Genomic DNA, 23,657 nt, shown 5'->3' on the forward strand with positions numbered 1-23,657 from the left:
GTGAAAAATCGCTAGGAATTTCGAATGCATTTCAATAATCAAGGTTAAAATTTTACGCTAGATCGACACAAATCTCATACAATATGAGTCGAGTAGCGTATCAGACTATCTTCAAGCAAGTAAACGGTGATTAACTGTCGACAATATTTGCGGTGTTGATTTGATCTGGATAAGAATTTTTTTGATTGTTATTTCTACTGAATAATGAAGGAAGATGGTGATAATCACTCGTATCCGATTCATCTTGTGATTTTATTACAAATTTATCTGTATTTAAGATCAGATATTACGTAGGTTTTTCAATATCTTAAATAAATCGTTTTAATAATTTTCGATCTCAATTACATCGCATTCCTATCGTTCATTTGATTCCAATATCGCACGAGCCAAAGGAAATGATTTGGCACGTTTCATTTCACATTGGCGAAAATGTTTGGAATCTTTTATAACGATTTCTAGGTTCGATAAAAGTTCTTCGAATCTTAGTGAAATCGTAAACTAGTATAAAATCGTTAAAAATTCAATAATTCAGAAGATTTAGGGAAAAACAAATCAAAATTCTTATCGCCTGCTTTTCTGTCGAATTCCTTAAACTCATTCTGTATTAACTACCGCGTAGATTCCCGATACAGATACCACATTCTTTTACATCGTAACGATAAGCACAATGCTCGTGTTCACACTTCGACATAGTTATGTAAAGTGAAAATCCACAAAACGTAACTGGCTGCACTGCCACAAATAGAATCGCAATACGACAAAAAAGATTATTCGATCCTTCTGCAAGACAAATTACACACGCACAGTGCCAATTATACCTTATACTCGTTGTGACGTTGGTCTGATTACACGATCAATGAAAAGAAACAGAAAAGAAACATCGAGGCTTGAAATGAAGCAAAGTTCGTCAACAGCTTATGCAATAATTTGTTAAATCAAGTCGAATCAAATCAAATTGTTTGACGTTTATGATAAATCAAACAATGAAATTGAAGAAAGAAAAAAAAAAAAAAATTCAAACAACCTGTCAGACGATACCCTAAATTTTCTTAAGCTATGCTTTTTACTCCAGTTGATTTGCCTTTTAATTCGAAACATCGAGGCTCGAAATGAGGCAAAATTCTTCAACAGTTCATGCGATAATTTGCTGAATAAAATCAAATTATCAGATAGAAATTATAAAATACAACGTTTTTGATAAATTAAATAATAAAGTAGAAGAAAAAAATAAAAACAAAGAGAAAAATTCAAACAACTTGTCGGCTAATTCCCTAAATTTTCTTAAGCTATGTTTTACCACAGCAAATTTCTTTTAATTCCTTGTTCTCCGTAGGATTCTCGCAATAATCGCTTGATAAATCAATTATTTCCCCCACTACAAACCTCTGAGATGCACACGAGAAATGAGTGTCGCGTATTTCTACGTTGGTGGGGGAGTCGAAATCCCACTTAAAGTTGGAGTGGGATGGGTTTTCTCCTCTTGAAGGGATATAACTAATTGAGAAACGCACTGCGAGCGTTATTTACGCATGGGCAAGTTAATTTTCAAATAGCTCCGTGGTAGAATTGGTCTGCTCTTCAAACGGTTCACACTGACCATATTCTACCGGTAGATTGAATTAGAAAAAAAAAAAGTTTACCTCCTTTTTCACCAATTTCCAATTTTCTCCCACACAAATCACCGGACCAAAAAATACCGCACGGACGCCTGCTTCATTTTTTTTTTTTCCTTTCCTTCAATTCTTCCCTTTATTCTTCGAGTTCCTGCAACGATTTTGAATCGACTCACCGCATATTACAAGGATGTTTTCGTCTTGGACACTCTGTTGTAAGTTGAGAAAAAAAAAAGATTTCTTAACATTTTTATGATACAAAGTTTCTCATTGCGTAATCATTGTTGTTTTTTTTTTTTGGGGGGGGGGGGGGGGGGGGAAAGACTAGATACGTACATATTTTTAATTTTGCAACAGTCCGAAAAAATTGTTTTGTAAATTTTGCGTTTCAATTATCTTTTTTACTCTCACGTGGTCACGAAATCAAGTTTTTAATCAAATCATGTCAATTTATATTCACATTTTAATACTCGTGATAAATGATCTTCGCGTGTATCAAAATAAAAAAGTAAAATAAAAAGAAAAAAATTCAACTCTGCTTGTCATAACAGAAATTTACCTGTTTGTAAATTCAAGCAATCGCAATTTAATTATGCATCAGGAAAACGAACATGTTGAAAAATTGTATTACGAGAGTTGGATTTCTATTCGTATCGAGTCGAGAAATATAATACATAAAACCATGAAAAGTTATTATGGTTCGATGATAAATCGTGAATTTTTCAATGAGACCGACAAATTATTTTATCCCTGTAGAAATAAATTTCCGTTCCAAATTCCGGAGAATTTTCTTTCTTAATTATTTTTATTAAGACAAAATTTAGTACCTACGTTTAAATAAGTAATTTTTTTACGATTTATTTTCATATAAACCTTGGCACAATTTGTAGCTATAATCGGTTTAAAAATATGCAACTGTTCAGAAAATTCTCCATAGTCGAATTGAATCAATTAATACTTTGAAAAAAGGTAAGAAGAAAGAAACAGAAAAAAAGAAAACAGTGGGGCGTGATAACCAATTTTTTTGCTGTTGCAAACTGTCTAGATTTTAACGAAACGCATAAACAAATGAAACTAACAAGGTTATCCAACAAGAATGTCGGTTTTCTGAACTTTGATTATCCAAGTCGTTAATTATTGGAATTCTAGAAATAACAATAATAATTTTTGGCGGTCACGCCCTTATGCAACTGCCGTACTAGATAATTTTTTCAATTTTCATCTTTTGCCTCTAGTTGATGAATTTATACTTGAATCCAAAAAGTAAACAAAAAAAATATATATATATACATATTTTTTGCCATATACGACCCTATGGAATTAATCGACGCAAATTTTGATGGTTGAATCAGTAGCAGAATGTCGTGTCTGCCAGTACTTGCAACCTTTTACTCTCAATTAAATTGTCATTCAATTTCAACGTGTCGGGCCATATTTTCATGTTTTAAGCCTAGATGAAATAAATGTATACACATATATACCCCCTTCAGCATTTTTCAAAAGCAAAACATAGTAAGTCGGCGCTTACGACCTTACGCCAATATTAGGCAGGCGATACGATCCAATGTACTTGAGAGTTTGATTTATAAAAACTATTTGTTACTACTGTATATGTGTAACTTGTCGATCAGCCAAAAATTTACGCTTGATCGTAATCTAAATAGTTACCCAGACTTCTGCTCGTGTTACATATATACTCGGTTATCGAAACGATCTGTGCAACACAATACGAGATTACCTGATATCGAGGTATTTGTACGGGTGCGTGAAACAACGGACAATATCTTTCTCTCGTATAATTAATGTGCGAAATGGGGCTAAGAAACACAACGGCAATTAGTAAATCGATAAGAAAACTTTATTCTTTTTTTTTTTGTTAATTATTAATCGACATAATGAGAGAGATTTATCAATTTCCTGGTGCCTGAATTTCGTACGCGAACAAAAATATTCGTTCGTTTGTTCTCTGCTAATCTTTCAGTTCTTTCAAAATTTCTCCCTACTCGTTCCTAATTTTCATTCATTCAAAAAAATAAGATCGATGATAATGTTTTCGAAGAAAATATTCAAAACTTGTTAGAGGAAACTCAAAGTCTCATATATGTATATATATATCGGAATCAATAAGTGCAGGAAAAAAATACCATGCTAATGAAAAGAAAAAAAAATTTGATTTTGATTAAACTTTTATCGAACAATTATTCAACTTAGGGGTCTAAATTCCATAAGTTATGAAAAATATTCAGGAACGATCGAATTGCCTATCTTCACGCTGAGTCTCGATTATAAAGCGAAGAAAGAAAAATTCCAACATCTATTAACCGATAAGTTTATTTTTTCTGTTAGCAAACCTAATTATTTGTCAAACAGTTTCGGACATTTCTGTTATTTTTTTTTGTTCGAGTCTTTCGACTCATGGAATCGACGCCATTCGTATCAAAACGCAAAAATAACAACGACGTTGTAATTATCGTTACGCGTAGCAATGATGAACTGTGTTATTCTTGTATTTCTGACTTTTGTTTTTCGTTTTACAGGCGGAAGAGTTCAGCAGCGATGGGTGTTCGCGGTTATGGGATGTTTGGCGATAACAGTATCGTACGCGATGCGAATTACCCTGTCACTTGCCATCACGCAGATGGTAACAACCGTCGAATCATCCTCGAACAGCACGACCGTAGATGAAAACACTTGTTCTGGAACTGTTTCCGCTTCATCGAACAGCAATATCGGCGACACTTACGAGTGGGACGAATACACGCAGGTGAAATAATGTTGACCTTTAACGCCATTTAGTTTATCAAGCTTCCATCTTTTACCCTGGGTAAACCATTACGTCGTAAACTGATTGGGGAGTCTTTGTTTGGATTGAGTAGTTTGAAGAAAATTTCAAACGTCTAAACTTTGAAGAACCTATTCAATTTTTTGAACTTTGTTCAAACACGTAAAATGTGCCATTTTGAAGCAGGGAATTCAAAGGTCACGATCTAATTCTGCGATCACGAAAGACTCCGTCATCATTTGCCGAACCGTTCATTTGCCGATTGAACAAATCTATCCGTTACAATGATTTGTTTTTGTTATCAGGTCTCCGAGCATCTGTTTGAACTTACTTATCGGCAGATTAACATTATTTTTGCAAGACATTCACGCATATATGATTTCATTGGTCGATTAAGACAGATTTACAATTCGAGTCCTCAAGTACCTGATCATTGCAATAATCTCCATGAATAAGGAATCACAGGGAATTAGCTTGTAGAATCGTATAAAATATGGAACTGCTGGAAACGTGTATTATTTAAAACATTAGAGTTGACATTTATTGTTAGAGAAGCATCGCTGCCATAGTTGATCGAGAGTTAAACGGATCGTCGTTATGAACCCCGTAAATTACTTTTCAGGGAATCATTCTGTCGAGTTTCTACTGGGGTTACATAGTATCCCAGGTACCAGGAGGAATATTGGCAGATAAATTCGGAGGAAAGTACACCCTTGCTGGAGCAATACTGTCATCGACGACGTTCACCCTGCTGACACCGTTGGTGGTGAGCAAATTCGAATCGACGGGATTGATAGTCCTCAGAATCCTGATGGGACTCGGTGAAGGGACGACGTTCCCGGCAGTGAACGTGCTCATAGCGGCATGGGCGCCACCGCAAGAAAGGTCGAAGATCGGGACGATGGTGATGACGGGAACACAAATCGGAACGATCCTGGGAAACGCTTTGGCCGGAATCCTGCTCGAGTATTCGCCGATCGGGTGGCCGCTGGTCTTCTACTTTTTCGGAGGTCTCGCTGCCTTGTGGGTGGTGACCTGGATTCTCTTCTTCCACAGCAACCCGGACGTCCATCCTTACATCAGCGAAGCCGAGAAGAAGTACATCCAGGACAAGATAAGCGAGAACACGAGAAAGCACACCCAGCCGATCCCCTGGCGCCACATGGCGACCTCCCTTCCGTTCTGGGCTCTTCTCATCGGCAAGTTCGGGCACGACTGGGGCTTCTACACGATGGTGACCGATCTCCCGAAGTACATGAGCAACGTCCTAAAGTTCTCCATAACCTCGAACGGCCTTCTAACCGCTCTACCTTACGTGGCGATGTGGATCGTGAGTAATATATCCTCCATCCTTGCCGACTGGCTCATAAAAAGCGGCAAGATGACGACCACCAACGTCCGCAAGGCCTTCACCACATTTGGCTCCGTCGGACCGGCGATATTCCTCGTAGCCGCGTCCTACGGGGAATGCAACCGCGTCCTCGTCGTAATTCTCTTCATCATTGGTATCGGTTTGATGGGACCGTTCTACCCCGGGCTAATGGTGAACGGCGTCGACCTCAGTCCCAACTACTCGGGCACGCTGATGGCGATAATGACCGCCGTCGGTGCCCTGGCTGGGATATTGACGCCCGATGTAGTCGGATTGCTGACTCCCAATCAGACGGTGATGGAGTGGAGAATAGTGTTCTGGATCGCCTTCGCCGTGTTCATGGGGACGAATGTCGGTGTTTTGTTCTGGCAGCGAGGTGATGTCCAATACTGGAATGACCTCGAGAACAACGGTCAAGGTCGCAAGGATCCTGAGAACGGAGCGAAGCCCAGTGAACGGAATGAGAGTCCGGAGGGCAAGGCCGACACGTAGAGAAACTTGTGTAAAATTTTCATTGGTGCCCACATTCGTCTCGCTGTGTCGTGATTCGTTGTTAAAGACAATTGGACCAAGTTTCTTGAGCAATCTCTTTGGTCCCCACACGCTGGTTTTCATCCAACTCAATTATCATGTGGCAAAATGTTGTACCGACTCGTGTTAAAATCTACAAAGTTAGGGGCACTGGTGGATTTTCTTCTGAATTCGGAACCGCCGTTTTCAGATCTACTACAAAAATTACGGTCTCTGTTTGAGGATGTAATTTTTTGCTAATAGGAAAATGGCTGCTGAATTAGTAAACGAGTCAGACGCTTCGGACTCGGTTCCGATGCTCTGACCAATCCAAAAAAAAAAAATACCACCAGTTTGACATCATTTTCATCCGTGCTGTGAAGATTGTACGTAATCGTTTTGTGTGTGCAAAAATCTCATTTCTGCATAAACAGTGTATTTATTCTAACATTTAGTTCCTAATAAAGTGACATAATGCGTTTCATGTAATGCTCATCGATTTCGAATGTACATAATCCTAACGATTCTTAATATCCGGCAAAAAAAAAAACACTGCACCAAGTTCAGAATCATTTCTTTGAGTGTTTAGAACGTTTTTGTGCTTTTTTGAGTAAAGCTCATGATAACTTTCTATTAAACTCGAAAGTTATTGTAAGGAATTTTGAAATGAATGTGCTGATTAACTCCCTAGAGAGAAGAATGGAGTGTGAATAAAGGAAGGCAACTTTTTTCTGACTCATTTTTTGACATCTGATTTATACTCTTTCTCAACCGATCAGTCTTTAATTAAAATGCAATCCAAGTATTGCTGAGAGATTGCAATCATAATCTGTTGTCTATTCTTGTGGTTTGAAATATTGAATACATCTTCGAATTTTCATGGTATGTGCAAAACGAGGAGCTGGTTGAGATGAGCTGTGAACAGAAAGAAGAGCCGCGTACGAAGATTAAACAACCAGTGATCATACAATAATTACCGCGATTTTATTAATTGGAGTTAAAAAGGGTTGCTACTGCTAGCACTGCCGCTACTTCTGTTTTCATAAAATTCTACTTGTTATTCTCGACGCTTAGTTAGCGCAGTAAGTATCAAACAACTGCGTTCGTTCTCTTAGTGAACGCGCCCAGCAAGTGGAAGATGCGCGTTGATCCACATTAGCCAACTTGCTGACAGAGTGACCTTTCGAATTAAAAGAATTTATGTCGGGTACAGTTTATATTTCATTACCGCGTACTTTGAAGGTAATGCTAAACAAGTTACGGAAATCTTCCACGTAGTCATTGCTCTGTCACGATAATCAAGCTTGGCTCAAAATTCTCTCCTGTGCATTACGCGATTAGAATTGTATTGGAATTTGACCGGATTTTTTAGCAAATTTCGACAACTTTCGAAATTCTCGCGATAAATAAGATATGAAATCGCAACGAGTCAATCTTTCATTAATATTGGTGTTTTACGTTCATTTGATCAATATTTCAATAAATGTTTTCATTCAATGAAAAATCTGAAAATTGAGATCAATTAAAAATCTCCAAAGCTTTATACACCAATTGTCTTACTTGCGGTTTATTCCCGTACTATTAGCTCAAGTCGATATCACTGAAAATTCACGATTCTTCAAAATACATTTTTGTGTATTCTATACGTTTACTTGCATATTTATTTTGTTCTAATTATTTAGTTGTGCCATGTGATTTGATTACAATTCTATGTTGTGGGATCCCGGTGGAAATTTGACAGTCGAATCAACAAAAGTTTCATACACTAATCGATTGCCAAATCAGACGATCGAGTGTGCGACGATCGCAAGGTGATATACGATCGACAAGCTTCGCGTCATGATCTGGATAAGAATATTCAGTGATTCTCATTTCTAAAGTGAAACGAACGAGGAACGTGATAGTTTAACGTATCGATGAATATTACAAATTAAAATCCAAATTTTCCCTTATTCATGGTATATCGCTACGTAATTCTATACCAATTGTCTTGATAGCCCTCGATTTTAATTATATTGCATTTACATCCATTCTTTGCGTCGGATATTGGACAATTCTAGGGAAATGATGATAAAAACTCCACTGTCACTCTAAACTTATTAAAAATTCTCACAGTTTTGATGAGTTTCAATGATTTTGCTCAATTTATCAAATGTTGTTGAAAACGTATTGATTAAAAATGTATTCTAAAAAATTGTGACTGCCTTCGTTTTCTCACCAATTCCTTGTAATCGTCTGGTATTCGGGGCTACGGTAAGTGCTCGATCCAGATTTGAAATTCTTAACGTCACGTCAATCGACAAATAATGTGTGCTTGCACGTGAACGTGAAGATAATCAAAAACTTGTAATCGTAGGCTACACAAGGGTAATTGGAATTCAAAGATTACAACAAATTGTCTCATCCTTCTGCGGGACAATTTACACAAGCACCATCCGATTGCAAAAACTAGGTGTGTCAATTCTATTGACAATAGCTACGTCATATACACAGTTTCATCTAATAAATGTGATCACCGGTTGATATATATAATAAACCAAACTGCATCAATAGTTTATGCGATAATTTCCTAAAAACTTGCCAACAAATCCAGACAACGTTTGCAGTAAAAATTGACAAGCGTTGCAATTTATTTCCATTCCTCAAGTTTGAACGCACGATTTAAATTTAAATATCTCTCCAGTTTGAGAATTTAATGTAGAAAACAGATAGCATTATTTATGGCAAGAAAAATTTTTAAACATTCAAGAACTCTCTGAATTTACGGGCTCTGTTAGCTCAGCACGGTACGGCACTTTTGCTGTAACGCAGTAATAAGTCCGTTAGGCGCTAAACTATATAGTTCGTATTTTACCCGTTTTTTCGGACCCTCAATAACGCCATTAAAAATATTTATTTATTAAAAATACATTTATTAAAATTTTTAAATCACTCATTTGCACATAAAAGTTTTCATACCAAGATCTAATAAGATGAAAGTAAAATCAGCATTCAATTTTGAAGCAACGTAACAGTGACGGGACTTTTTTCATTGTTGAAAACGAATTGTCAGTTGAAGAATTGTCAACCATTATCCGATTTCGCAATTGTAAGCCAACTGAAAAACTTTGACTGGATGTTCAATAACCTGCGATACACGTAGCTCAGCTGTATTTAGTACAAATTTCGCGGATTTATTTAAAAATTGAGTTGGTTTTTTTCACCATAGCCTTCCGTTGAACGGAGAAGCAAGCATCGATTCGAAAATGAAATTTCAGTCTCATTGCCTGCATCACTGGTGAAAATGCTTCGGGATGTTAATACGAATCAAATTTCAACACGCGTGTACGCTTCAAATGTCGAAACGGATTCACAAGTTGCGTGGAATCATATACATAAATAAAGCGCATAGTTTACGAACATCTTTGTCTCAAAGTAGCCCAGTAAACGAACACGAATTAGTGAATCAAGTTTTTCGACATTTCAGACCGCTAGGAATCGAAAGGGATTGAACTTGGCATGATTGAATTTTTTGTCGTTTTTTTTCCCCCTTATCAATTTCAAACCGTAAACTTCAGAAATGGAATAATTCACCGATTCGTCTTCGATTTTTAGGAGCACTTCCGAATGGTAATCATAAAAAAACTTTCGTCTCATACAAGAGATATTTAAAGCGGAATGAACTATATCGCTCAGCGCCTAACGGTCTTATTACTGCGGTACGATCGGCGTTCGTCAAGATTTTACCTTCTCGTTAAGATTTTCGCAAACGTCTACCGATAAATCGATTATTTTCCCCACTTCCTGCCTCTGACATCGAGATGTGAGCTGAGAAATGCGCTTCGTATCTTTGCACGTTGGTGGGAGAATCGAAATTCCACTAGACGATAAAGTGGGGATAAGTTTCTCTCCTGCGAAAGGGATATAACTCATTAAAAAACACCCCACAATCTCTATTCACGTACAGCTTATCGTTGGTTAATCTTTTAAATTGCTTTTAATTGCTTTACGTTAGAATTCGTTCGGTTTTCAAGCGTTTCAGACCGTCTGTCTTCTCACGGTTGATTAATACGTCTAAGTTTGCAGTTTTTTCTTACCCATTCTCGATTTTTTACCACAAAAATTACCGGACAAAAAATGATAATCCTCTAATGTTTGAGTGATTTTCTCCTTTCATTTTTTCCCTTCCGATTCCCGTTATTTTTCAGGTTTTCACGTCGATTTCTAATCTACTCACCGAGTGAAATAAGGATGTTTTCATCTTGGACAGTCTGTTGTAAGTAGAAAGAATTTTATTAACATTTTTAAACAGCAAATTTAGGAAAAGACATGGTTTTTTTTTTTTGCAATTTTTTTTCACTGTGCAAATCGTTTCAGTTCACAGATCTATTGTGGTTGCATAAGTAAACGAATGTCAATTGTTGGTTTGTTTTCGTACTCAAATTTTGGGCACAGAAATGATAAACTTGTTTTGATTTAATAAACTATTTTTGAATATTTTTTGATCTCGCACCGCTATAATCAAATCTTCGTTCAACGTATATAACGAATAATATTACGGACAAATCAGAATCTAACGATTTGTAGTTTTTGGTAATCCAAGTAACTGCAAAAGTTGACTTATCATAAAAATAATTTCCTATTTGATGTGAACATGCTGAAGCCTCTTTTCTACAATAAATAAATTTCTAGATTTCGCAAGTGCAAAAAATGGGATTGCAATTTTGTCACGGTTTAGTGTTTAAATCTAATTTTCTATCTATTCTTCTTTCAGCCGAATGATTGATTTCATGGAAATTTTTTCCACGACGAAATAATCGTCATTAGGCAAAAATTAGGATATCAAATATAAGTATATTAATGATAACGATAAGATTAAAATCACGGTGTTGTAAATAATTATCATACGCATGTGAGGTCACCTGTACACGTATTATATATAATATTAATTACGATTCTCGGTCTATTATTTTAGAATTACACAGGATATAATCGAAGGTTTTAATAAAATAATATATTGCGTTTTTTTGTTGTTTTTTTTGCATATTCAACGATGCTAATGTGACAGTTTACTGACGCGGCAACCGCGTACTTATTAAATTATTTGAAATAATTGTGCTCATTGGAAAGAAAACGAGTGGGTGGATATTTTTCAATCAGTTTTATCAGGAAAGTAAACGTATTATATCTCATTCATTTATAATTTTCTTTAAAATATGGAAAATATTTTAGCGGATCTTTTTGAACCTGTCACTTTGGTCCCGCTTAACGGGTGAAAAAAAAACTGCAAAAACCATGCTAGCCTTACAAAAATGTATTTGCCATTCCTGCACGAGCATACCGTATCGGTGAGCCATCATTTGATCCGTACCTAAATAATTAAAAAACGATCAACTTGAGAATACACCAATAGCATATATCAACGTTGATTACTAATCGATACGAAGGCAGGCTTATCAATTTTTCAGAGCCAGCTGCAGAGCAGCGTGAAGGAGAAGCCTTATTTATTCATGTATTTTCTATCCATTTTTAAGAGCTCTCCAAATTTCTTCTCAGGTTGTTTTGTTTCGTAACTTATACCGAAAAATGGAAGCATAAGGAAAAAAAAAGAAGACACAAGTGACGTAACACGAAAATTACCATACACCTAAAAGATCCAAACTTGGGAATCGACTACTGAGATCGATGAATGTAGAAACTAAATGCTAATGATGTGAAAAATGACAGTACAATCGGAGCGATGAACTTAATTTTGATTACCTCATCAACGATTCATTATTCAACTCGAAGGTGGAAATTCCAGGAGGTGTCACAGATGCATTCTAATAGTGGAGTTCCTCGTCGTAACGAACGAAGAAAAAAAATAATAGTTTCTTTTCCTCAACACACGGAATCAACCGCATGATTTGTTAATGTTTTTATTCCTATTTTTAAGGAATCGTCTCGGTGAGAAATTTTCAAAAAATTGTTTTTTTTTTGCATTGTCGTATAGTATACACTACATTCTCTCAAATTTTTAAATCAAAATTCAAATCATTACGGTCGCTACAGCGTTTCTTTTAGAGTTTTAGAGGGAACGGTTTTTCTACCTGCGCGTGTACTAAGGTGCTTAGGTTCTGTAACCTTGCAGAATAAACTGTCCAAGCATTTCAGTTCGTTTTTGACATCCACCACGGATAGACGTACGAGAGAAACCCCCAAGAAAAAAATCAAGACCTGGCATCGCCGATTGATCGTAAGTAAACGATTTATATAAACTTTTCCAACTTCAATCTTTAAACGCGTTTTTCTCAGAATGGTGTTTTTCAAAACGGTTTCCACTCTCAAAGGAAGAGTTTTAAAGATATCTAGTTCCAATTTCAGGAGAACATTTTAAACGTCATTATTTACCGCGGTATGGAAGCTTTTTTTTTTTTTTTTGAAAACTTCCTATTTTTTTTTACGAAAAACTGTCGAAAAAAAGGGCCACATTCGACACTTTTTGTTCAAACCGCCGTCATTTTGTCACATTTGAAAAAAAAAACCCCTCCATAGCGCGATAGCGACTTTCCTACAGATCAATAATCTTTTTGAAATTTTTTTTTCAGATCAAAATTGCGGCCGTCATCGTGGAAACCGTGCAGCACCTTTTTTTTCACGTGAAATTACAACAATTTATACAACAATAATGCACTCAATAAATAAACTTTAAAAAAATCATTTTGTATTCTTCATAAACGTATTTATTTATAAAAAAAAAACCGGACCGATTAGTTTATTTGAACATTGAAAAAAAAATTCACGAAAATCAGTGATTTTTCGAAGGGTCACACTGAGACGATCCCTTAACTGACTTGATTGACGCGATTCATTTCAAAGTTGAAATACATCTCCAGACTACATGAGATCTTGGGGGTACTAATTGTGCGCTGTGTTATTGTTGGATTTTTTTTTTCCTAATTTTGACAGGTGGGAGAGTGCGACAACGATGGATGTTCGCGGTGATGGGATGCTTGGCGATAACAGTGGCGTACGCGATGCGAATTTGCCTGTCACTTGCCATCACGCAGATGGTGACAACCGCCGAATCATCTTCGAACAGCACTACAGACGGAGATACTTGTTCGGGAACTCTTTCCGCTTCGTCGAATAGCGCCAGCAGCGAAACTTACGACTGGGACGAATACACGCAGGTAGAATAATATCCGATACATGTAAACATTTATCTTCGTTATCAGGAGGGTGGTAATAACATCACCCATTCTACAGGCACAATCTAATTTTTGTGAGAGTTTCGTGTATACATGATTCCATCGATCGATTAGGACGGATTTCTGCCAAAGTGTGTATGGTATAGCAGTTCAAGCCCTCAACTAATCGTCACAATAATCCCTGTAAATGAAAAATTTGAGAGAATCTTCTTCTGAAACCATATCAACTTTCGAACTGCCTAAAAATAAGTCGACCGTCATTGTGACCCCCCGATAAATCACGTTTCAGGGAATCATTCTGTCGAGTTTCTACTGGGGTTACATAGTATCCCAAGTACCAGGAGGCATCATGGCGGATAAATTCGGAGGAAAATATACCCTGAGTGCTGGAATCCTGTCATCGACGACGTTCACCCTGCTGACACCATTGGTGGTGAATAAATTCGACTCGACGGGGTTGATAGTTCTCAGAATCCTGATGGGATTCGGAGAAGGAGCGACGTTCCCGGCGCTGAACGTGCTCATAGCGGAATGGGCGCCACCGCAGGAAAGGTCGAAGATCGGAACGATGGTGATGACGGGAACGCAAATCGGAACGATCCTGGGAACGGCACTGTCTGGAATCCTGCTCGAGTACTCGCCAATCGGATGGCCGCTGGTCTTCTACGTTATCGGAAGTATCAGCGGCTTTTGGCTGCTCAATTGGATTCTCTTCTTCCACAGCAACCCGAACGTCCATCCGTACATCAGCGAAGCCGAGAAAAAGTACATCCAGGACAAGATAAGCGAGAACACGAGGAAGCACACCCAGCCGATCCCTTGGCGTCACATAGCAACCTCCTTCCCGGTCTACGCTCTTCTCGTCGGCCAGTTCGGTCACGATTGGGGCTTCTTCACGATGATGACCGACCTTCCAAAGTACATGAGTGCCGTCCTCAAGTTCTCCATATCCTCGAACGGCCTCCTGAACGCTCTGCCCTACGCGGTAATGTGGATCGTTAGCAATATATCATCCATCTTTGCCGACTGGCTCATAAAACACGACGTGATGTCGATCACCAAAGTCCGCAAGGCGTTTACCACTCTCGGGTTCGTCGTACCGGCAATATTCCTCATCGCCGCTTCCTTTGCCGGTTGCAACCGAGTCCTCGTCGTCGTTCTCTTCGTCATTGGTATAAGCTTAATGGGACCGGTCTACCCTGGGTTGGTGGTCAACGCCGTTGACCTCAGTCCCAACTACTCGGGCACGTTGATGGCGATGATGACCGCCGCCGGTGCCCTGGCTGGAATATTGGGGCCCTACGTGGTCGGGGTACTCACTCCCAATCAGACCGTGACCGAGTGGCGAATGGTGTTCTGGATCGCCTTTATCGTGCTCTTGGTGACAAATGTCGGTATTTTGTTCTTGCAGCGAGGTGATGTCCAATACTGGAATGACCTCGAGAACAACGGTCAAGGTAGCAAGGACTTTGAGCACAGAGTGAAGTCCAGTGGATGCGATAATAGTCAGAAGGACAAGGCTACCACGTAGAGAAAATTCTCATCGCTGCCCACAATCGTCTCACTGTCACGTGATTCGTTGTTAAAGATAAGGAAAATAATTGCTTTTTCTCTAGCGAAGCTAATGATAAATTTTTACGAGCCTTGAAACTTATTGTAAAGAATTTCGAAAGTAACGAGCTAATTGACTGGCTAAAGAAAAAACTGGAGTGCGAATAAAGGAAGGCAACAACTTTTTGCCGACTGATTTTTCAACAGTCAATTTATGGTCTTTCCTAACTGATCAGACTTTAAATAAAATACAATTCAAGTATTGCTGTAGGATTGCAATCACTGTTTTCTTTTCGATTCTTCTGGTTGGCAATTTTGAATACTTTGTAAGGTGGCGGCCATCAAGACGTCGGTTGAATACGTCGATCAGCAAATCGTAGCGCCATATAAAATCGACGACATGCATTTAATGACCAGATGTTTTATGATCAAGTCGAGGAAAAATCATTAAAGTTTATCGAACCATAAAAATTCTGGCGTGCAAGTGTATGCGGGAACTTACGTAGATGCGTACCTGGTCGATACAACTTCTTCAAATTTGTATAGGATGTGCAAAATGAAAAGATAGTTGAGATGAAATACGAAAAGGAAGGAAAGCCGCGTACGAAGATTAAATAACCAGTGATTATACAATAATTACCGCGATTTTATTAATTGGAGTTAAAAAGGGTTGCTACCGCTAGCACTGCCGCTACTTTTGTTTTCATAAAATTCTACTTGTTATTCTCGACGCTTAGTTAGCGCAGTAAGTATCAAACAACTGCGTTCGTTCTCTTAGTGAACGCGCCCAGCAAGTGGAAGATGCGCGTTGATCCACATTAGCCAACTTGCTGACAGAGTGACCTTTCGAATTAAAAGAATTTATGTCGGGTACGGTTTATATTTCATTGCCGCGTACTTTGAAGGTAATGCTAAACAAGTTACGGAAATCTTCCACGTAGTTATTGCTCTGTCACGATAATCAAGCTTGGCTCAAAATTCTCTCCTGTGCATTACGCGATTAGAATTGTATTGGAATTTGACCGGATTTTTTAGCAAATTTCGACAACTTTCGAAATTCTCGCGATAAGTAAGATATGAAATCGCAACGAGTCAATCTTTCATTAATATTGGTGTTTTACGTTCATTTGATCAATATTTCAATAAATGTTTTCATTCAATGAAAAATCTGAAAATTGAGATCAATTAAAAATCTCCAAAGCTTTATACACCAATTGTCTTACTTGCGGTTTATTCCCGTACTATTAGCTCAAGTCGATATCACTGGAAATTCACGATTCTTCAAAATACATTTTTGTGTATTCTATACGTTTACTTGCATATTTATTTTGTTCTAATTATTTAGTTGTGCCATGTGATTTGATTACAATTCTGTGTTGTGGGATCCCGGTGGAAATTTGACAGTCGAATCAACAAAAGTTTCATACACTAGTCGATTGCCAAATCAGACGATCGAGTGTGCGACGATCGCAAGGTGATGTACGATCGACAAGCTTCGCGTCATGATTTGGATAAGAATATTCAGTGATTCTCATTTCTAAAGTGAAACGAACGAGGAACGTGATAGTTTAACGTATCGATGAATATTACAAATTTAAATACAAATTTTCCCTTATTCATGGTATATCGCTACGTAATTCTATACCAATTGTCTTGATAGCCCTCGATTTTAATTATATTGCATTTACATCCATTCTTTGCGTCGGATATTGGACAATTCTAGGGAAATGATGATAAAAACTCCACTGTCACTCTAAACTTATTAAAAACTTTCACAGTTTCGATGAATTTCAATGATTTTGCTCAATTTATCAAATGTTGTTGAAAACGTATTGATTAAAAATGTATTCTAAAAAATTGTGACTGCCTTCGTTTTCTCACCAATTCCTTGTAATCGTCTGGTATTCGGGGCTACGGTAAGTGCTCGATCCAGATTTGAAATTCTTCACGTCACGTCAATCGAAAAATAATGTGTGCTTGTACTATAAATTCAAATTTCTTTCCCGTTTGAGAAATAAGTCCAGAAAATAAGAGAACATTTTTCATTGGAAGAAAAAAATTTTGATCATTGAACAACTCTCTGAATTTGCAGACCCTGTTTTACTGTGGTAAAAATTTTACCTTCTCGTTAAGATTTTCGCAAACGTCCACCTATAAATCGATTATCTTCCCCACTGTGTGCCTCTCATATTGAGATGCAACCCAAATGCGCGTCATGTCTTCGCACGTTGGTGGGAGAGTCGAAATTCCACTCGATGCCTAAGTGGGGATGGGTTTTCTCCTCTGACAGGGATATAATTCGTTAAGACACCCCACGAGCTCCATTCACGTGTGGCCTAATGAATTTTTCATATCGCTTGATTTTAGAATTCGTTTGGTCGTTAAACGTTTCGGACAAACTTCCTTTTCCCGGTCGATTAATATTTTCAAGCTTTCAATTTTTTCTCACCCATTCCCGATTATTTGACAAACAAATTATCCCACAAATGATACTGTACTAACATTCGAGTGATTTTCTCCATTCATTTTTTTCCTTTCGATTCCCGTTATTCCTCCGGCTATCACGTCAATTTTGAATCGACTTACCGAGTAATACAAGCATGTTTTCATCTTGGACAGTCTGTTGTAAGTAGAAAGAATTTTATTAACATTTGTAAACGGAAAATTTAGGAGAAGACGTGGTTTTTCTTTTTCTTTTGCAATTTTTCATCACCGCGCAAATCGGTTTAGTTCACAGATCTATTGTGGTTGAATAAGTAAACGAATGTCAATTGTTGGTTTGTTTTCGTACTCAAATTTTGGGCAGAGAAATGATAAACTTGTTTTGATTTGATAAACTATTTTTGAATATTTTATATCCTTGAATAAATAAATTTCTGGATATCGCAAGTGCAAAAAATACTACGTTTCAATAAAAAACTCGTGTAACTTCAGGTAAACTGGCAAATCGTTTCATTCTTAAGAAGCATATTTTGTAATAATAATTTGAAAGCATCAATTTTTTTCTGACTGCGTTTCGGACGTAGAAAAAGTTCATCACTGGTACAGAGTTAATTTTCTTGTAAGACAATATTCGCGTAAACCTCAGTCCATTTTTCTCTCCAATCTGTTCAATGCTGTCAAACTATCGTCAATTGTCAATAAATCAATTAAAACAATCAATGATTGATTACTTTCTTGGTGTTGAAATATTAAAAAAAAAAAAAATGTTACTTTTCACAAAAACTAATCTGTGAAACGAAACGAGCACTAAAAGAATTGAACGACAAATAGCAAAGAAATGGGATTGCAATTTTACCACGCTTTAGTACTGAAATCAAATTTTCTATCCATTCTTCTTTCGGTCAAGTGATTTCAGGATAATTCATGATATGAAATGTAAGTGTACTAATAATGACGATAAAATCGAAATCACGTTGTTGAGAATGATGCATTAATTACCCTTCTCGGTGTATTATTGTAGAATCGTATGCGATGTCTTTGAAGATTTCAATAAGAATGTATTAGTGGCTCCTGCATTGGTGTACCGCGTTGATAAACCACAATTTAATCCCTATCAAAATAATTGCAAAACGATCCACTTGAGAATATGCCGTTCATCTATATTAACCTCGATTATCAATCGATGCCAAGGCAGATTTATCAATTCGCCGGAACCAACTACATAATTGCCTCGAATTCTGTTTGTATCAGAACGATGCACTTGAAAATATACCAGTAGTTCATATCAATCTTGATTATTAATTTATACGAGGGAAAATTTATTAAATTTTTTTTGGAAGCAGCTGCAGAGCAGCGTGACTGAAGAGTATATTATTTATTCGTTCGTTTTCTTATCCACTTTGAAGTAAAATTAAATCCAGTCGCACTCTATTCCTTGCCGCTCGGGAATAAACTACCCTCAAATAGTTTGTATACTCTTTCAACGGAACATAGAAATAGTGATTTATTCTTGATATTCTGATCGCATCCTCTTCAGAATCGTGTTTGAAATCGTTTGCCACAACAAAGATAATCAATTGTATGATTTCATAATTTTTTAGTTTCCGTTTTTGATTCATTTCATTAACGCCATTGGTTTCGCACATAAAAAATATCTCCAGACTCTGAGTTCTTGGGGGTACTAATTGCGCACTGTGTTATTTCGCATTGTTATTATTATTATAATTTTTTTCAAATCTTGTCAGGTGGGAGAGTGCGACAACGATGGGTGTTCGCGGTGATGGGATGTCTGGCGATAACAGTGTCGTACGCGAATCGAATTTGCCTGTCACTTGCCATCACGCAGATGGTGACAACCGCCGAATCATCTTCGAACAGCACTACAGACGGAGATACTTGTTCGGGAACTCTTTCCACTTCGTCGAATAGCGCCAGCAGCGAAACTTACGACTGGGACGAATACACGCAGGTAGAATAATATCCGATACTTGGGCTAATTTGTCAAACTTCTCTCCAATACATATCGAATTCATCACAACGAGTTCTCTAAATTTGACACCGTAATTGAATTCAGTGGTACTAAAAACTTTGAAAGACCTAATTTCTGAAGAATCCATTCTCTTTCGTGAACTTTGATCCACCACGCCGAATCCACCATTATCAATCCGGGTATTCCAATATCACATTCTGATCTCTAAGGATATCAAAAAATATCATGCTCGTAGCAATGCGTACATGTGCGGTAATGAACAAACTGTGCAGTTTTTTTTAACTCACATACATGCTTCAACGATATCTACTACGAGACTTGATTAACCTATTGAACGAATCTGACGATTGTAAATATTTATCCTCGTTATCAGCAGTGTGGTAATAACATCACACATTCTACAGGCACAATCTAATTTTTACAAGAGTTTCATGGATACATGATTCCATTGAACGATTAGGACGGATTTCTGCCAAAGTGTGTATGGTATAGCAGTTCAAGCCCTCAACTGATCGTCACAATGATCCCTGTAAATGAAAAGTTTGAGAGAAACGTCTTCTGAAATCATATCAACTTTCAAACTGCCAAAAAATAAATCGACCGTCATTGTGACCCCCGATAAATCACGTTTCAGGGAATCATTCTGTCGAGTTTCTACTGGGGTTACATAGTATCCCAAGTACCAGGAGGCATCATGGCGGATAAATTCGGAGGAAAATACACCCTGAGTGCTGGAGTCCTGTCATCGACGACGTTTACCCTGCTGACACCATTGGTGGTGAATAAATTCGACTCGACGGGATTGATAGTCCTCAGAATCCTGATGGGACTCGGTGAAGGGACGACGTTCCCAGCGCTGAACGTGCTTGTAGCGGAATGGGCGCCACCGCAGGAAAGGTCGAAGATCGGGACGATGGTGATGACGGGAACACAAGTCGGAACGATCCTGGGAAACGCTTTGTCCGGAATCCTGCTAGAGTATTCGCCGATCGGGTGGCCGCTGGTCTTCTACTTTTTCGGAGGTCTCAGTGCCTTGTGGCTGGTGACCTGGATTCTCTTCTTCCACAGCAACCCGGACGTCCATCCTTACATCAGCGAAGCCGAGAAGAAGTACATCCAGGACAAGATAAGCGAGAACACGAGAAAGCACACCCAGCCGATCCCCTGGCGCCACATGGTGACCTCATTCCCACTCTGGGCTCTTCTCATCGGCAAGTTCGGGCACGACTGGGGCTTCTACACGATGGTGACCGACCTCCCGAAGTACATGAGCAACGTCCTAAAGTTCTCCATAACCTCGAACGGCCTTTTAACCGCTCTACCCTATCTGGCGATGTGGATCCTGAGCAATATATCCTCCATCCCGGCCGACTGGCTCATAAAAAGCGGCAAGATGACGACCACCAACGTCCGCAAGGCCTTTACCACATTTGGCTCCGTCGGACCGGCGATATTCCTCGTAGCCGCGTCCTACGGGGAGTGCAACCGCGTCCTCGTCGTAATTCTCTTCATCATTGGCGTCGGTTTGATGGGACCGTTCTACCCTGGGTTAATGGTGAACGGCGTCGACCTCAGTCCCAACTACTCGGGCACGTTAATGGCCCTCATGATCGCCACCGGCTCCCTCGCTGGAATAGTGACGCCTTACGTGGTGGGAGTGCTCACTCCCAATCAGACCGTGACTGAATGGAGAATGGTGTTCTGGATCACCTTCGCTGTATTTATGGCGACAAATGTCGGTGTCTTGTTTTGGCAGGATGGCGAGGTCCAGTACTGGAACGACCTGGAAAACCGGGAGAACGACTCCAAGGATGTTGAGAGCGAAGCGACAGCTGCCAAAAACTTGAAAAACCTCAGGACTGAGGCTGTCACGTAGAAATAGTTGAAACCAAGAGGAACTCGCTCTTTCATACTTGTCTCGTCGTCATTGTAGTTAACGATCGGTGTAATCGAATTGAGCTTCATCTTCGGAATAGGTAGTAAATGTCTCATGTGTGAATCGCTAAATTGACTTCTAATTCCTATGTCACAAAATGTACATGTTTGTATATACTGTAAGGGATTTCTTTACATGCTATCGAAGTGTTAGGGATGCAGGTGAACCATGAACCCTCACGGCTGCATTTATCCCAAACTATACAGCTGTCATTTAGCAGTCATGAGAAATGTCCTTCATAAAACGAACCCAAAGTCTGTACCAGTCTTATTTAGAAATTAGCTGGAGCTAATCGATCTCTCCTCAAGTTCTTGCCAATTATTATCACCGTCGATTGTCAAGCTGGCTTCAAACAGTCGAATTATTTACGAAAAACTGGGCATTGTAAATATAAGATTATGTGATATTTTTGTAATTACATGTATACCTGTATAGTCGACGATCAACGAATATAAATACTTTAGAAATCCATTACTTATTTGAAAATCCCTCAAACCGATTTCTCAACTCCAAAGAAACCACTGCAAATGCGCACGTTCGATGCGTTGCTACAAATTTGATCGAGCTCCAGGAGCCACTGCGAAAAAATCTTATCCCTGAAAATTTGGCGTGAAATTGTTTCACGGATGATCAAGCGATATTTTCCAAATGTTTTCGTATACGAATGGTCAAATTGTTATGATATAAGTCGATAAAATATCTCTTCTGCAACACGTCTTGCTATAGAATTAAAAAACAGTCCTCGATACTGAGAGGATTTTTAATCAGCTCCTCGTGTTTGACTTCCAGTTTTCTCTTATCATTTTCTTGACGAACGATCTTCGTAACGATAGTATCATATATTAAACAGGGCGGCACGAGTGACGAAGATAAGTCTAAATTGACGGAAATATCAATTTAAAAATCCGTAATCACGTCCCCGATTTTCAAAATTACATCACAGTTTCTTAAATCGTTCCATTCTAGTCGCAGAACAAAATAAAAAATATGTAACAAAACTTGAGTAAACCTTAATTGAAAAAAAAAAAAAAATTATCTCCAGACGTTCGGGATGTTTTCCGTATTATTGTGATTTGTTTTCATTTTCTGACTTGAAATTCCGAACGATTTTCCTTTCGTGAATTTCTTGAAGTACTTTCTTTTTATGCTTGTGTTCATACGGGGTCATTGTATCACAATGCGAAGCTGCCATGTTAAAGATGTTAAATTTCCCGATTATGCTGAAGTGACAGATGATTTTTCAATTGTAAAAATCCGGAAACTGATAGCAAATAATTTAGTATGCGCAAATCTGGTTATTTTGTGATTTAATAAATGCTGTGAGACAAAAAAAAATAAATCAAACAAGTGATAGAAAATATCAGAATTCATTCGACGTTTCTGCACACCTTTTTAACGAAAAATTGTCAATTTTACCTCATTGTCACTACTAAAAAATTAATAAAAAGTAAAAAATAAAAAAATAGGCACAAATTGTAATAAAAATCAGTGATAACACGGTATCGGATTCATCTGCTGTTAATCTCATAATTGTTCCGATTGTAAATAATTGATATTTTGTTGTTTTTTTTTTTTTTTTTTTGTCAAATTCCTAACGGTACAAGGTTGCGATACACCGACAGTGGCACATGTATTTCAGATAGGTTGATAAGATTTGGACTATCGCGTTAGTATTAAATTAGTACGCGAAACTTGTATATGGGAAATTCCACGCCAACTCAGTAAACTGTTGACCGTGACATTTTTTTAATTTCACCACGGAGATTTTTTTCCGTTCATTCTGTCTACCAAAGTAATAATTGTAAAAGTGGAAAAACAAAAATTATATATTATTAGCACCGTGGTATATAAATTTTAACGATACGTAATGCAAGTGAAGAATTTATATTCAATTTAAAAATTAAACCACAGAACTTCTAAAACAATCTCGTACGGCCTACCTAATTAATAAAATGATATTGAGAACAACTGTTCCTCTGTTGCCTTTATTACGATGTATTGGCTGTACATTCTCAACTAAAGGTGAGTCTCGTAGACAATATTGAATACCTTCTGATAAGATAAAAATCTATAAAAGAATCTACCACAACAAAGACGATATGAAAATTCTATTTGAACAATGATAATGCTCAAAAGTTACTTAAACGAAATATTGTTCAACAAATTTTCAGAGGATATTATTATTTCTTTTTTTTTTGTTTTATCATGTACAATGAATTCGTTGATTTTTCTGAATAAACATGTATTTTTTAAAGAATTTTCTCATTATTTTGAAAATCCCATTTTCCGCGC

General features: G+C 37.8%; 2 protein-coding genes across 5 annotated transcripts; both read left to right on the forward strand.

Moving 5' to 3' along the window:
• The first annotated feature begins 1,482 nt into the window (after positions 1–1,482).
• On the forward strand, positions 1,483–21,836 carry LOC124186377 (putative inorganic phosphate cotransporter). Of its 4 annotated transcripts, none has more exons than XM_046578021.1 (3): positions 1,483–1,828; positions 4,151–4,377; positions 5,018–6,761. In XM_046578021.1, the coding sequence occupies exons 1-3, from the start codon at positions 1,804–1,806 to the stop codon at positions 6,257–6,259; spliced, it is 1,494 nt and encodes a 497-aa protein (XP_046433977.1). In that variant the 5' UTR covers positions 1,483–1,803; the 3' UTR covers positions 6,260–6,761. The 4 variants fall into 4 exon arrangements, with proteins under 4 accessions (XP_046433977.1, XP_046433979.1, XP_046433980.1 ...); XM_046578023.1 differs by lacking the exons at positions 1,483–1,828; positions 5,018–6,761 and adding exons at positions 19,185–19,408; positions 20,064–21,836 and having other exon boundaries at positions 4,272–4,377; XM_046578024.1 differs by lacking the exons at positions 1,483–1,828; positions 4,151–4,377 and adding exons at positions 19,185–19,408; positions 20,064–21,836 and having other exon boundaries at positions 5,052–5,161.
• On the forward strand, positions 10,514–14,977 carry LOC124185979 (putative inorganic phosphate cotransporter). The gene is made up of 3 exons (XM_046577257.1): positions 10,514–10,532; positions 13,205–13,428; positions 13,736–14,977. The coding sequence occupies exons 2-3, from the start codon at positions 13,228–13,230 to the stop codon at positions 14,975–14,977; spliced, it is 1,443 nt and encodes a 480-aa protein (XP_046433213.1). The 5' UTR covers positions 10,514–10,532; positions 13,205–13,227.
• Positions 21,837–23,657: the final 1,821 nt, after the last annotated feature.

This window comes from Neodiprion fabricii, chromosome 7, assembly GCF_021155785.1.
Source record: "Neodiprion fabricii isolate iyNeoFabr1 chromosome 7, iyNeoFabr1.1, whole genome shotgun sequence".
Lineage (NCBI taxonomy): Eukaryota > Metazoa > Arthropoda > Insecta > Hymenoptera > Diprionidae > Neodiprion > Neodiprion fabricii.